Source organism: Camelus dromedarius, chromosome 21 (assembly GCF_036321535.1).
Source record: "Camelus dromedarius isolate mCamDro1 chromosome 21, mCamDro1.pat, whole genome shotgun sequence".
Classification (NCBI taxonomy): domain Eukaryota; kingdom Metazoa; phylum Chordata; class Mammalia; order Artiodactyla; family Camelidae; genus Camelus; species Camelus dromedarius.
Window position 1 is genome coordinate 21,808,603 of NC_087456.1, and position 16,746 is coordinate 21,825,348.

Sequence of the window (16,746 nt, forward strand, 5' to 3'; positions counted from 1 at the left end):
GGATCTAACAGGGTATGGGTTCACAGGGCTCATGACCCTGGAACTTGCTCTTGAGAGAAACCTCACCTCAAAGCAATTCAACTCAATTTTCACTTATTGAATTTTTTATATTTGCTAGAAATCTACATGAAGTACATTACTCTATATTAAGTTCTTGCCTCTAACTTAAACCAAGCTCTCAAAATACAACAACTTTCTACATCTTTATTTCTATATGTAGAAGCAGAATATTGAGAATAATAATGATTTAGTACATTTAGTGGATATTTGTAAAACTATGATTATTATATTTGTTTCTAATTTAGCAGTTTCCTTTACAATCAAGTGTAGTTCTTACATATATATTTTGCCTATTTTAGGAGAAATCCCTTCTCTTTTCTCCTTTCAATCATCACAGCCAATTAAAATAATAAATATTTCCATTAGAAATTCTTTCCATGAATTATAGTTTTAAAATGTACAACTGACTAAATTAAATACATTTAAACTTCCTCAGAAAGCAATATTCAAAAGTTCTTTTTAAAAGGCATGTTTTGTAAACAAAGATCTAAAGTGGTTTATGTACAAACTGGGAATACATCAGTCCTTAAAGTTGCTGACATAACTAGTTTTACATATAATCTCAATATTTTAGAGAGGTTAGAGCATAGTTATTATAATATTCTTACCTCTTTGAATTAGTGTCTGAATACTAGGGAGTAATTCTGACCATGGTATAAATTCACATTGCTGTATATCCACAAAATACCCAAAGATAGAACGCTCACCATTTGGAATGCTGATGCCTACATTTGAAAATAATAATAAATAAATCCAAGTAAGAAAGAGGTTCACTTACGGACTGTTTCACTAAGGATATGATCTCTACTTGAAAGATTTGATTGTTGAATCAGAAATAATAACTATTCACCAAGGGTATATCCAAATATATAAAACAGGCCTTTTTTCTACTAATCTTTAATTGTATAAAGGAAAAGGTTTTATTAACTTTGTCTTTTATTTGTATCTAGAAAACAAGGTGACTCATGATCTGATATCCTTTGAAATCTTACCCAGAAGTTCTGCTTATTACCATGTGTTGTATATTATTAAATACCAGTCATATACTGGTTGTGGTTAAGCTAATATATTAGCAAGTATGATACTTACTTGCAAATCACATTTACTTTTTCATTATAAAAGTAATAAATTTTCTAAATAGATTCTAGAGTATACAGAATAATAAAAGCAAAAGAATTTAGCCATGGTTTCAACATATGAAAATAAGTGTTAATATTTGATATATTTATTTGAATCATTTATAAAATTTTTACATACAGTAAATTCACTTTTTTGGGGTATATGGTTCTATGAGTTTTTTCTACCACATGCATGTATTCTTGTAATAACCGTAATAGGCAGGATATAGAACAATTCTAAAATCTTTAAGGATTCCCTAGTGCTGCCTCTTTTGTATTCAGATTCTTCTACCAACCCTAACTCCTGGCAACCACTCATCTGTTCTCTATTTTTATATTTTACTTTTCCCAGAATGCCATGCAAATGGAATCATACAGTATGGAACCTTTTGAAACAGAGTTCAATCACTTAGCATAATGCATTTAAGATTCATCAATATTGTTCATCATTATTCATCAGTAGTTCATTTCTTTTCATTGCTGAGTGGTATTCTACTGTCTGGATGTACCACACTTTGCTTATCCGTTCTTGCATTAAAGAACATTTGAGTCATTCTCAATTTTTGTCAGTTATGAATAATGTTGCCTAAATATTTGAGTATAGGTTTTGGTGTAAATATAAGTTATCATTTCTCTAGGAGAAATATCCATAGGTGAAATGCTGGAGCATATGGTAAGTGCATATTTTGCAATTTAAACATTGTCATAGTGCTTTCCAGAGTGGCTACATCTTTTCTTCTTTCCAGTTTTACTGAGACATAATTGACATAAAGTATTGTTTAAGTTCAAAGGTGTACAGAATGATTTGACTGACATACTTCATGAATGATTACCATAATTTAGTGAACACCCATCATCTCATATAGATACAAAATAAAAGAAAAAATATTTTTCCTTGTCATAAGAACTTTTAGAAATTATCTTTTTATCTTATAATTAGCAATATGAAAGTTCATGTTACTATGTATCCATGCTAACACTTGGTATTACTTTAAGATTTCCTACTTTACCAGGTTTATTGAGACATAAATGACAAATGATCATGTGTAAATTGAAAGTATACAATGTGATGATTTGATTACACATATATTGTGAAATGACTACCACTGGAAGGCTAGTTAACACCTCTATCACCTCATGTAATTATCTTTTCTGGGTGAATGAGAACACTTAAGATCTACTCTCTTAGCAATTTTCACATCTATGGTACAATATTGTTATCTGTAGTAGTCAACATGCTGTACATTACAACCCCAGAACTTATTTATCTTGTATCTGGAAGTTCATATTCTTTGACCAACATCATATTTCCCCCACTTTCCTAGCACTTGGCAATGACCATTCTATTCTGTTTCTGAGTTTGCTTTTTTAGAACCCACATATAAGTGAGAACATACAGTACTTCTCTTTCTCAATATGACTTATTTCATTTAGCAGAATTTCCTTCTATTTTTTATGACTGAATAATACTCCACCGTATATACACGCTACATTTTCTTTACCCATTTATCTGTCAATGGACACTTAGATTGGTTCCATGTCTTGGCTATTGTAAATAATGCTGCAATTATCATGGGGGCGGGGATATCTCCTGAGATAGTGATTCCTTTGAATACATATCTAGAAATGAGATTGCTGGATCATCCTGTATCTCTATTTCTATTTTCTCAGGAACCTCCAAACTGTTTTCATAGTACCCCTCAACAGACATCTGACTTAAGGACTTGTAGTATATATATGCAATGGACAATTATTCAGCCATAGAAAAGAGTGAACTTTTGCCATTTGCAGCAACCTGGATGAACCCAGAGAATATTATGCTTAGTGAAGTAAGTCAGAGAAAGGCAAATACTGTATGATATCATTTTTATGTGGTGTCAAAACATAATACAAATGACAGTATATGTAAACAGAAATTGCCTCACAGATAAAGAAAATAAACTTGTGGTTACCAAATGTGAGAGGGAAGAGGGGAGGGACAAATTAGGGTATGGAATTAACAGATAAAAACTATATATGTATAATAGATAAGCAACAAGAATATGCTGTATAGCACAGGGAATTATACTCATTACCTTGTAATAGCCTATAATGAAGTATAATCTGCAAAAATACTGAATCACTATGCTGTATACCTGAAACTAACACAATATTGTAAATCATTTATACTTCAATTAAAAAACTAATTAAAAAACACAAATACTAAAGAAATCCCAGGCTTTATAAAATAATTTAGAAAATACTATTCAAAAAAGAAACATGAAATTATATTACTCTTATTCTACAGAAGTAGAATGCTACATAATGATATGCATAATACAGAATTAGCTATACAGAAAATGATATGTATAATACAGATCCAGCTATACAGAAAAATCTCATTTTCTTCAGCCTCTTTTCTTTGGAGTAAGGGTGTACTTATTTAACCCTCTTTTACCTTTAATCTTCACATTTTAAAAGATGGACCTAATCAATGTAAGTCCAATCATAAGAGTTTCAAATTAATATTTTGAAGTATGCATAATTATGACTTTTTTCCCTTCAGAACTTACCTAGTTGTGAATTGTTTTCAAATAATTCACGAATAAGGTTGTCAAAATCATAGGTTACTCTTGCAGGAGAATCAGATTCAGAACTTGAATACAAAATTACATCATCTTCATGTTCATCTTCACGTTTTAAAGCTCCTCCGAATGCCCAAGTAAATGCAAATACAAAAAGCTTCTGAATCGTTTTTCTTACTTTAACAGGATTTTTCTCCAGATACCATGTATTTTCAGCCCTGGGATAGATACATGTGGAAGGGTGAAGATATAAAATTTTTAGAAAGCAGTTCAGCAATTTATTTCATTATCACGTCAAAATTTCATCATTAAAAATTATAATACAATTAAGTGTTGACATAAAAGTTTGAGTTAATGTATCATTTTCCTTTGATATGAATTACACACTGCTACTATTTTTATTTTTAAAGTATCATATGTGTAAAAGATTTGTAGTGAATCTTTATTTCATTTATTTAGTATTATGATTTGCTCTTATTTTAGGTCAATTTATTACTTAAGAGTTTATCTGTTTTGGGGAGAGGATCTGATAATTCACCATTTAATGTAGAAAGATATAAGTGAATAGTCACTCACTCTGCAGTCCTCTCAACCAGGTCCTACAGGCTGATTGATCAAACTGGCTAAAGCCAGGCAGTGTGAATCTGGGGAGTTTTCTCTAGTTTGGGTCAGCCCAGGTCATCCTGGCCTGTGTGACCCTGAAATTCTACAGTGAGAGGGCTGATGGTGATGGGACTGAACAGAAGGTTTGGGCCTGATTTCAAGACATTTTGAATAGTTCAGGATTTAGTATTATAAAATTACTTGGAATTATGAAAATCCTAAACATATATCACTGAACTAAACTTTACTGGCAGTCATTAATGTATAATGTACGTGTACAATTCTACCTGAAATTTTTAGTCATGTGTAATAGTTCATTCAGCAAATATTTCTTTGAATTCTTACTATTAGTTACTCTGCACAAAACAAATATGATCACTTTTTTCAGAATAAGAAAACGAGTATCAAACCACGATAAGCGTAAAGAATACAGAGTAAAGTGTACCATGAAGAACAGCAGTAGAGACAATTAATTTAGATTTTGGGAGTCAAGGAAGGCTTCTTTGAAGAAGCAACAGTTAACTGAGACCTGAAGAATATGTGAGATTTGGCAAAATGTAGGAGGAAGAGTATTCTGAGCAGAAGGCATACACGTGCCAAGACCATGAGATGAAAGAGTCATGGCTAGATTGAAGAACTGGAAGAAAAAAAATCAAGTATCATCGAAGCACGTATATTTAGTGGAAAAGATTAGGAAATGAGTTTTGAAAGATAGGCAGGGGTTTTTAAGCTGTGCCAAGGTTTTTGTCCTTCCACTCTAAGTGTAATGGTAAGTCATTAAATGACTATAAAAAAGGAACATTTTAATTTATGTTTTAAAAAATTAAATTCTTGCATATAAATACCAGGAGATATATACAAGAATATTAATCACAGTAGTATTTGTAACAACAAAAGTTGAAAACAATCTATATGTTTATGAATGGATAAACAGTCACGTGTTTATACAATGAACTATTATTACACAGAATGGAAATGAATGAAGAACCCCTACATGTACAATGGATTAATCATAGAGACATAACATTGAACAAAAATGCAAGTCATGGAAGAACACAGCAATTCCATTAAGGCTTTAAAAATGCAAAGTTAAAAAAAATTAAAAATGCAAAGTTAAAAAATTACTGTTCAGGAATACATTAATAAAGACAAAATCCAGGATAGTGGTTATCTCAGATGATGGGATGGCATAAGATGTAGGTGGGTGCACTGGGGACTTCAAAGATAAATTAACATGTCTTTTTCTATAACTAAGTGGTGTGTATAGGAATGTTTCTTAATTGTTATTTATAACTTAAACGTATTTTATAAATATCCTTTTATGGCTACTTGCTATTTAATAAAAATTTAGTATGTGGCTGTCATGTTAAGAATTGGGGAAACCATTTAGAAGGCTGTTGCAAAAGTACAGGCAATAAATAATAAAGGTTTGGGTAAGAATGCTGATAACCAAGATGTAGATAAGTGAATGAATTTGAAGGCAAAGTTGACAGGTAGAGTAAAAGCCATATTTACAATGTTCTATCATTTAAAAGCAAATGTGACATGAAAGTCTCAGGAAGGCCTCACTTGTGATCCACTGTCTTACAAAATGGCAAAAGAATCATGGAGCTAATAATTTCTATAGCTATAGTTTATTGAGCATTTACTCTGCACCAGGCACTATTCTAGATACCTAGCACATCACATTGTTATTCTAGTTTTATAAATGAGAAAATCAAAGATCAAAAATATTTAGTAACTGGTTCAACACTTCTCAGCTTATAAATGGCAGATTTGTGAAATAAATTCATGTCAATTTTATTCCTTTTTTAAATATGTACAGAGTCTGCACAAACGTAGACAAATTATTTGTGCAACATCAGCAAAATCTGGTGATTATTGTATTAGATATACAAAGACTCTAAACTGGAATGAAATAAATTAATAGATTATTATATTATGAAGTCATAAAATTATTGGTTTATTGACAGGTAATCCTGTTCCTATTTGAGTGTTTGGCAATTGGTAGGTAATAAAACGTGTGTGGAATGAATATAACTGACCTCTTTTCTATATCCTTGAATTTGACAGAAACTTTTGAACATTGAGAACTTGTCTCCTCAGCTGAAATGTCCTTCGAATCTTCACCTTAAAAAGGGAAGAGAATTTTTCCACAATTAACAACAGACCTAAAATTTAGCTGGTTAATCAGTGAGGTTGAATATTTACCACTGTTTACTTTGTGAAAGGTCATAAGAGAATATCTTTGTTTCACATTCAGTATCTTAGAGTTATCTTATCAGACCAGCTATTTATCTTACCCGACCAAAAATAGGAGTTATTTCTCTAAGACAGAAACAGAGAATGTACCTGCAATCTGAATCAATTCTTATTTATCTGAAAAGCAAATCTGCATACTTTTGTTCTATGTCTTTTCTGGCAAATTTTTATACATTTGATTATTCCAAAATGAAAACTTTAAAATATTCAGGTGACTACTATTAAATATGGTGAGCATTATAAACTGAATAATAAATGGATCCTAATAAATGAAGCATTAAAAAAGAAAGCTATATACTTTCAAAGAACAAATTTATTAAAAGAAATATCAAACAGGTTTACTCTAGGCAGTCTGCAGCTGCCTCCCTCCTACCCTCTATCATCCACCTTTTTTTCCAAGTCATCCACTCCACAGATGAAAAAGAGTTATTATTCATTATTCCTTTTAGCTTATTTTTCTTTTATAATGTTTGTTTTCTTTATATTAAAATAACAGGCTTCTTGTAGAACATTTAGAAATAGATAAAAGTATACAGAAGAAAATAACAATCACCCATAATTCCACACAGAGATAATATCCATTAAATGTTGATGCATTTCATTATGGTCTTTGATATAAATATGTAACATTTAAATATTAAATTTTTATTCTTTTAAAATTCTAACTTAAATAAAAAACTAAACATACTTGGGTTCTCCCTCTGCTTTTTTTTAAAAGTACAGGCAGTTACAATGTGTCAGTTTCTGGTGTACAGCACAATGTCCCAGTCATGCATATACATACATTTGTTTTCATATTCATTTTCATTAAAGGTTATTACAAGATATTGAACATAGTTCCCTGTGTTATACAGAAGAAACTTTTTTTAAAATCTATTTTTATATATAGTGGCTAACATTTATAAATCTCAAATTCCCAAATTTATCCCTTCTCACCCCCTTTCCCCAGTAACCATACGATTGTTTACTATGTCTGTTTCTATTTTGTAGATGAGTTCATGTGTTTTCTTTCTTTCTTTCTTTCTTTCTTTCTTTCTTTCTTTCTTTCTTTCTTTCTTTCTTTCTTTCTTTCTTTCTTTCTTTCTTTCATTCTCTTTCTTTCTTTCTTTCTTTTTCTTTCTTTCTTTCTTCTTCCTTCCTTCCTTCCTTCCTTCCTTTCTCTTTCTTTTTTTAGATTCCACATATGAGTGATATCATATGGTGTTTTTCTTTCTCTTTCTGGTTTATTCATTTAGAATGACTATCTCTAGGTCTATCCATGTTGCTGCAAATGGCATTATTTTATTCTTTTTTATGGCTGAGTAATATTCCATTGTATAAATACACCACAACTTCTTTATCCAGTCATCTGTTGATGGACATTTAGGTTGCTTCCATGTCTTGGCTGTTATAAATAACGCTGCTCTGAACACTGGGGTGTATGAATCTTCTTGAATTAGAGTTCCCTCCAGATATATGCCTGGGAAGTGGGACTGCTGGATCATATGGTAAGTCTATTTTTAGTTTTTTGAGGAATCTCCATACTGTTTTCCATAATGGCTGCACCAAACTACATTCCTACCAGCAGTGTAGGAGGGTTCCCTTTTGTCCACACCCTCTCCAGCATTTATCATTCATGGATTTTTGAATGATGGCCACTCTGATGGGTGTGAGGTGATACCTCTTGTAGTTTTGATTTGCATTTCTCTGATAACTAGTGATATTGAACATTTTTCATGTGTCTATTGGCCATTTACCTACCACCTAAAAGAATTAGAAAATGAAGACCAAACAAAACCTAAAGTCAACAGAAGGAAAGAAATAATAAAGATCAGGGAAGAAATAAATAAAAAATTGGGATGTCTGCTCTCAACACATCTACTGAACTTTGTATTGAAAGTCCTACCCAGCGCAATAAGATACGTACACAGATTGCTATGTAGTAAATCGAAAGGAAATGACAAAAAAAAAAAAAAAAAAGCTAATGGAACTAATAAGTAAATTTAACAGATATGTAGGATACAAAAGTCAATACACAAATATAAAGTGTGTTACTATATAGCAGAAATGAACAACTGGAAATTGAAATTTCAAAACTTAAAATAGCATTAAAAGTTAGAAATGAATTTAAGAGACTTGTATATTATAATACATTTCTGAGAGAAATTAAAGAAGAATTAATAAATGGAGTGATATACCATGTTCATGGATCTGAAGACTCAATATTGTCAAGATATTACTTCTCCTTAAATTAACCTATATTCAATGCATTTCCAAAGGCCAGTAAACACATAAACAGATTATCAACAATATTAACCTTTGGAGAAAATTCAAACTAAAAACACAGCAATATACCACTACACACCCACTAGAATGGCTGAAATTAAAATGTTGCCAATATCAGGTGTTGATGAATTTGCAGAGTAATTAAAACTCATTAATGCTGATGAATATGCAAAAAATAATAGCTGCTTTTAAGAACACTTTGGCAGTTTCTTTATAAAGTTAAATGCATACTTAAATATAATGCAGCAATTCCATACCTAGGTATTTTGCCTAGAAAATAAAAATACATATCCTAATAGAGATGCATACTTGAATGTTTCTAACAGCCTTATTCATTATAGCCCCAAACTGGAAACAACCCAAATGTCCATCAACTGGTGGCTTTGTAAACAAATTGTGATATATCCGTAAGATGGAAAATGCTCAGCATAAATAATGAAGGAGCTACTGATATGTATCAATATGGATGAATATTCTTCCACTTAGTAAAATTACTATACTAAGTGAAAGAAACTAAACATAAAAGGCCATGTACTTTATAATAATTCCACTTATATGAACTTATAAAGCAAAATTACAGTGACAGAAAGGTCAATGGCTGTCATAGTCCAAAGGTTTTGGGGAAGGGGACTCGACTGCAAGGGAGTAAAGAAAATTATTTGAGATTATAGAAACATGTATGTTGACTGTTGTGGTGGTTACATGGATGTATACATGTGTTAAAACTTATCAAGCTGTATACAAAATTAGTGAATTTTATTTTATTTGTGATAATTATACCTCAACTTAGAAAATGTGCCTTCTGGTTATCAGTATCAATCAGATCCTGTGTCCAAAAATTCTAAAAATGTTTGAGTATTCATCTTTCCTTAGCTGAAGTTACCTAAGAAAATGGCTATAGTTCCCTTTAGAGAAGGACCAGTAATTATCTTGTAAATATTTTCCATAATTTTGCAGAGGGTCCCAGCTTCCTCTTTATTCAGTGAGTTCTTTGCCTAAAACCTGACTCAGGTCTGGAGACGGTCAAGGGATCATGATTTTTTACGGAGGCAGCTACCCTAAACCTTCTGATCATTCACCCTTGACTCCTCATAGTACAAGCTGATGGTACTTCATTGGTGGCCCATATATTTTGCCCCTAGGGATACTATATTCTATCAGTCATCTTAATAAATCCCTGAGAATCACTTCTGTTCCCCCCTGTACTGCTACCTCTAGTTGTGCTGTGGTGTGCTAACTGACAAAGGGAAGGACAATAGCCCATTCAGAGCCATGAGGAGAAAGAGAAAGGGCAAACCTAAATATTTTCCCCTACTTTATCTCCCATTCATGGTATTCAGGTCTCTTCTGCTCAGAGTTGCTGTTTTCCCTCACTGGGACTTTCCTTAGCCATTCTGTCACCGAAGAGGTTTCTCATAAGTTTTGTTAGTTTGATGGATCCAAAACTGGGTTGGGGTTCTGTGCTAATTTGCCATCTCATCAGGAACCAGACAGAAGCAGTGTTTGAAAGTTGACATTCTAATTCCAGAAACTATGCTTTTAGCCATAAAGCTATACAGTTTCTTAAACTTTTTGATATTTTTCTTACATATGTTTTACTACTTTCCATGTTTATGTCTTTGCATGATTACAGCTTACGTCTAGGATTTTGGACAGAATTTTTTCCCACTATTTCTATCTCTAAGATTAAGACTCTTTAAAACATAGTAAAAACAATTTTTCCCTAATAGAGACCTCTAAGGGTCCTTTATTCTCGTTTTCTGTGTGACCCTTCAACAATTCTGTTTGATACTAATTTATTGATATGCTTCTCTATAAATGATTTTTAGTTTGTTCCATGTGCATGTCTGCTGTTGGTTCAAACAGACTGAAAATTCCTGGCTTTCCTTTCTTTCTTTTATAAAATCTAATAGAAGATGATAAACAATTGACTAGTTAAGATACAGTATCATTAATATGACTTAGGGAGAAAAACTCACGTTGTCCAAGGCCTCCATTTTTATCCATGAATTCAAAGAAAGCATCAAGAATTCTGCAAAGAGTTGTAACAATTGTTATGTCCTGTACAGGAAATGGCTGAAATTTCTGATGCTTCTTTATAAACCGTAGTCCATCTGTGATACTATTTTTTATCATGAATTCAAGACAATCCACTTCTGATTTATTCATAATTTTAGAAATTTTCAAAAGCCATGATTTAACATAAGGCTCCCATCCCAGATCAACAGGATCCTAACAACAAAAAGCGTAAGATAGTTTTATGTAAACAAATAAAGTTACAATGTCCACCTAATTTCTTACTATCTCTTTACTTCACCACTGCCACCTGCCAAATATGGTTTAGAATCATCATACATTAAAAGGCAAGTGATCAAAAACAGCTTAAAGAATTACCCTTCTCTGAAATGATTTGCAATTTTAAACCTTGATCTCACAAGACAACAAGCAATTGGGGGATTATGTGTAGGGAGCTATGTTGAAGCTATGTATATGTAGTGAGGGGAACTGCTTACTGAGAAAATCAGCCTATAATTAGCTTAGTGAGTTAAGGAGATTAGAACATAAGTTAATCATGGTCAGTAATTAATTTCCTATAAGGGAAACACTCATTCTTTACTGTATCTTCTACTTCTTCACCACTGCCTTGGTTATGTATTTCACAAATCCTCAGAGTCATGGAGTGAGTGTGAAAAGGCTTCAGGGCAATCCTTTCCTCTATTGAAAAAATAATTCATATCAGTAATTTAACCTGTCTATTGAAAGCACTTCTTACTCATGGCTGTAGAAAAACTGACATTCAATTACTAAGTAGTATTGATAACAGTAGTAATTACATTCATATTCATTTCTGGGTTAGGAGGCTTTATGGGACACAAAATTTTTTAACTACTGGGATCACCCTGCTGAATCCAGAGGTAACAAACAAAAATTCTGTAGATAATGTCTAAACAATACATTTTCTTTGTTAAGAAATGTTTTAGAAAACTTACCATATAGACCATTGCACATCGGCCAACAGTAGCAGGACTAGCCTGAGAGAGACTGTCCACTTCAAAAATCACTCTTATTTTATTAGTCAAAGCTATTCTCTCACTGTTTGCTAGACACAATGTTCTAGTGTCATCTAGCACAGAGTTGAGATTTTCTACCCATAGGGTATCCACTGGACCATCTAAAATAATCCATTGCCAATCGAAGTCTGGAGAGAAAAATAGTTTTTAGTGTAACTGAGAATGAGCTCAGTCTTCTTTCATTATAATCTTGCAAATCTTCTATCTTATTTAGAAAACGCTTTCTAATTAAGATGAAAAACAGTATCCTAGAAAACACTAGTGTGAATGTATTTATATGTAATCTCTAATATCTATTAAATATGAATATTCATACCATATACTTAATAATGCTTTAAACATTGTTTTAATATTCTTAGATTGCTGAATTATATAATTAACCCTTAAAAGTTGGATAAGAGAATGACCCATGAATTTGTCTTTTCCATAATAATATGGTTTGTGTTTCCCTCTTCGACCCAGGAACTTTTTGGGTACACTGCCTCTGGGAAATAGGAATGGGATATATATTCCCTTTAAAGAAAGAATCAGATAGTCAGATTTTAGAGCATTTCACACTGGGAACCCATTTACTTCTCTTTTCACACTTTATACCCACCACATTGCTCTGCAGTATTAGAAAATCTATTGGTCAGGATACAGGAGGTATGAATGGGTCACTATGGAAATAGAAAATAGTTAACCACCTGAAAGACAGCAAAGCATCTCAGGAGAACAGGAGTAGAGTTAGGATCCAGACAGTCACCACTATTAAGATGGGCTGAAATACCAGCCTAGGGGATTGTCTTAAAATCCTATGAAAGAAACATTATGCCCAATCACTGAACTCTCCCAAATTGAACACCAAAATTGACACACAAAAATTCAGGAATCCTAAAAAAGTAGAAGCAATAGCAGAAGTCTCTTTCAAAGCTGAGAACAAAAATGTACTACTGGTGGATGTGCTGATACGAAATTCAACATAAAGTAGTGAAAGCAATGGTTGGGGCTCCTGCAGTAGACTGTCAGCTCCTTTGGAGCAGGGACCTTGTCGTATACACTCTCCATCCCTCTGGCACACAGCAAAGTGGCATATAATAAGTATGCAATTTATTTTAGATGAATATGTTTGGGGTGTATGGCTTGTCCTGGGAATGTATATATTATCTGAAGTCCCACTTCAGAGGCAATACATTGTAGGTTGCCACTGTTGCTTCTAAGCCAATATTTATTTCTACCTTTAATATCTAGTTGGTTCTTATGAGACATTAATGGTCATTTATAAACTGAAAGGTCTATGTAAGTGCTAGTATTTATATAACATAATTATACATGTGTATACTGTAATATAGTTTGTGGTAATATATACAAATCTTAAATAAGCACAAGATAAAAATAAATAGTACAAGAACAAAATATCACTGACCAAAAGTGTTTTTAAAGATAGAAATAAAGCTCATGTTAGTTCAGTTTTTTCTTCTATGTTGATTAACTCATCTTCATTGAATTTATTAACACTTACCCTGACTTTCTGCAATTTTAATATCTTTCTCCATCTCCTCAAAAATATAATAATCAGTATCTGCTGTATCAGAGGAATCAAGTTTGAAAACCTAAAATATGTAGTCAATAATGTTTAAATTTCCTTAAATAATAAAAATATAGAAGGTTCTATATCTGAAGAGACCAACATGTCTAAATGGAGTATTAAAGGTATTACATAGTATCATAGCTTATAAAAGTAACACACAGAAGAACGAAAACAGTCTATTAATTGTCTAAATTTTCAGAAGGAACACACAAACAAACCAAAGAAAAGATAACACAAACTGGATGTTTTAAATATAATTATAATGACAGCAATAAGCTCAAACATATGTTGTAAACAATAAATGTAAACATATTAAACTTGCCTATAGAAAGAAAAATATTTAGTACCAACTACATCATGTATATGTGAGATATTTCTTTAAAAATTACCTAGGTTGTAGGATAATAAGTAAAGACATACTAGGTGGGCAAAAAAATAAATAAATAAAAAACAAAGCAGAAATGATAATCAGGGGAAAATCATACAAGATGAACAATAGGATTTTTAAATGAGAAAGATTAGGCAATAAAGTAATTCTTAAACTATTCTAAAAATAAAAAAAATCAGACAATATTTTTTAATCACAATGCAATAAAACTATAACTTAAGAAAGGGAGTGGCCAAGATGACAGAGTAGGAAGATTCTGAGCACGTCTCCTCCAATAGGCACACCAAAGTTATAACTATCTAAGGTATAAGATAAACTATCTATGAGAATGACCTGAAGACCAGCAGAAAATATTTTTTTAAACAAATAAAGACATAAGGAAGGAATCACAATGAGACAGGAAGAAAAGGTGGAGACATGGTACAGTCAAGATCCACACCCCCCAGACTAGTGGTCCACAAAGGGGAGGATTATCAGAATTTCAGAGGTTCTTTCCAAGGAGCAAGGAGTCTGAGCCCCATATCAGACGACCCAGCCAGGGTGTTCTTCACCCACAAGATGACTGCCCAAAACATTCTGCTTTGAAGGCCAATAGTCCTTGCATACAGGAGAGCTAGAGGGCTGTAGGAAACAGACAGTTTGTTCTTAAAGGGCACACACAAAATCTCACATACTTTAAGACCCAGCACATGGCAGTAATTTGAAAGGAGCCTGGGTCAGACTCACTTGCTGATCTTGGAGAGCCTCCCAGAGAGGCAAGAGGCAACTGGGACTCCCTCTGGGGACACAGATGCTGGCAGCAGCCATTTTGGGGAGCTCATTCAACCACAAGTCACTGGTGGTGGCAAGTTCCATTTTGGAGTCTTTTGACTAGCCTATTAGCAACAGACGCTTACATTTCAACCAGACAGTTGGCAACAGCCCTGGGATGCATGGACCCCAGAGACAGGTATACCAGGACCCAGCCCTACTCATAAGCAGCTGGCAGCTTCCACACAAGGCAGGGCCTGACAGTCAACTGGGCTGGAGGCTGGCCGCACCAACCAGGGCACTCACAGTAGTTGACTCCATCATGATAGAAAGGCCTATTCAGCTGACATAGGAGGTACCCCTAGAGCATACAGCTCTGGTGTGCTGTTGGGCGCCAGAGGATGTCTCCTACATAAGACCACTTCTCCAAGACTGGGAATGTAATCAATCTACTTAGAAATAAACACAGAGAACAGAGCAAAATGAAGAGAGAGAGGAATATGTTCCAAAGAAGGAACAAAAAAAACCTCAGAAAGAGAACTATACAAAGTGGAAATAAGCAATATATCTAATAACAGGTTCAGGGTAATGAACATAAAGATGCTCAAAGAACGTGGGACAAGAATGGATGAACACAGTAGAAGTCTAATAAAGAGTTAGAAAATATAGAGAAAAAGCAAACAGAGCTGAAAAACACAATAACTGAAATAAAAAGTACACTAGAAGGGATCAAAAGTAGATTAGATGATACAAAGGAATGGATCAGCAAACTGGAAGACAGAGTAGTGGAAATCACCCAAGATGAACAGGAAAAAAGAAATTTAAAAAGTCAGGACAGTTTAAGAGATCTCTGGGACAACATCAAGCCTATTAACATTCTCATTATAGGGGTCCCACAAGGAGAAGAGAGAGAAAGAGGCAGAGAACTTATATAAAGAAATTATAGCTGAAAACTCCCCTAACCAGAGAAGGAAAACAGACATTCAAGTACAGAAAGCACAAAAAGTCTCAAACAAGATCAACCCAAAGAGATCCACACCAAGACGCATTGTAATTAAAATGACAAAAATTAAAGATAAAGAGAGAATCTTAATAGCAGCAAGGGAAAAGCAGCTAGTTACATACAAGGGATCTCTCATTAAGACCATCATCTAACTTTTTGGCAAAAACTTTTCAGGCCAGAAGGGAGTGGCACAATATATTTAAAGTGATGAAAGACAAAACCTACAACCAAGAATACTCTGCTTGGCAAGGCTCTCATTCCAATTTGAAGAGAGTTAAGGAGTATTACAGACAAGAAAAAGCCAAAAGATTTCAACACCACTGAACTGGCTTTAAAAGAATGATAAAGGAACTTCTTTAAGTGGAAAAGTAAAGTGAAGACCACAACTAGATATATGAAAATTATGAAAGAAAAAATCTCCTTGGTAAAGGCAAATACACAGTAAAGGTAGTAGATCAACTACTTATGAAGATAGAAGAAAGGTTAAAAGACAAAAGCAGTGAAACTATTGATAGTCACAGGTAGTTAGGAATTCAAGTGGTTAAGGAGTACACAAAAAGATGTAAAATATGATATTGAAAACATTAAATATGCAGGGGGGAGTAAAAATGCAGGGTTATCAGATTGCACTCAAAATGAAGAGATCATCAACTTAAAATAACCACAGATATAAATGTTATTATGTATGAACTGCATGGAAACTACAAACAAAAAATCTAGCATAGACACACACACACAAAAGAGAAAGGAATCCAAAGATAACATACAAGATAGTCATCAAATCATAAGGGAAGAGAGCTAAAGAAGAAGAAAGAAACAAAAAAGGACTACAAAACAACCAGAAAACAATGAACAAAATGGCATTAAATATATACCTATCAATACGTGTTTTAAATGTAAATGGACTAACTGCTCCAATCAAAGACAGAGGGGCTGAATGAATTAAAAGCACAAGACTCACATAAATGCTGCCCTCAGATCTAAATACTCCATTCAGATCTAAAGACACGCAGACTAAAAGTGAGGGGATGGAAAAAGTTATTCCATGCAAAAGGAAACAAAAAGAAAGTTGGGTGGCAATACTTATATGAG

At 33.1% G+C, this 16,746-nt stretch overlaps 1 protein-coding gene across 1 annotated transcript in view; it reads right to left on the reverse strand.

The window, feature by feature from the left end:
- The window catches only part of DNAH14 (dynein axonemal heavy chain 14), a 258,985-nt gene that overhangs the window by 119,509 nt on the left and 122,730 nt on the right, over positions 1 to 16,746 (reverse strand). The window contains exons 37-42 of the mRNA XM_031438276.2: positions 13,445 to 13,535; positions 11,863 to 12,071; positions 10,852 to 11,104; positions 6,391 to 6,475; positions 3,731 to 3,960; positions 669 to 785 (exon numbers count right to left, since the gene is read on the reverse strand). Coding sequence (XP_031294136.2) covers positions 669 to 785; positions 3,731 to 3,960; positions 6,391 to 6,475; positions 10,852 to 11,104; positions 11,863 to 12,071; positions 13,445 to 13,535 — 985 coding nt within the window. The remainder of the gene's footprint in view (positions 1 to 668; positions 786 to 3,730; positions 3,961 to 6,390; positions 6,476 to 10,851; positions 11,105 to 11,862; positions 12,072 to 13,444; positions 13,536 to 16,746) is intronic.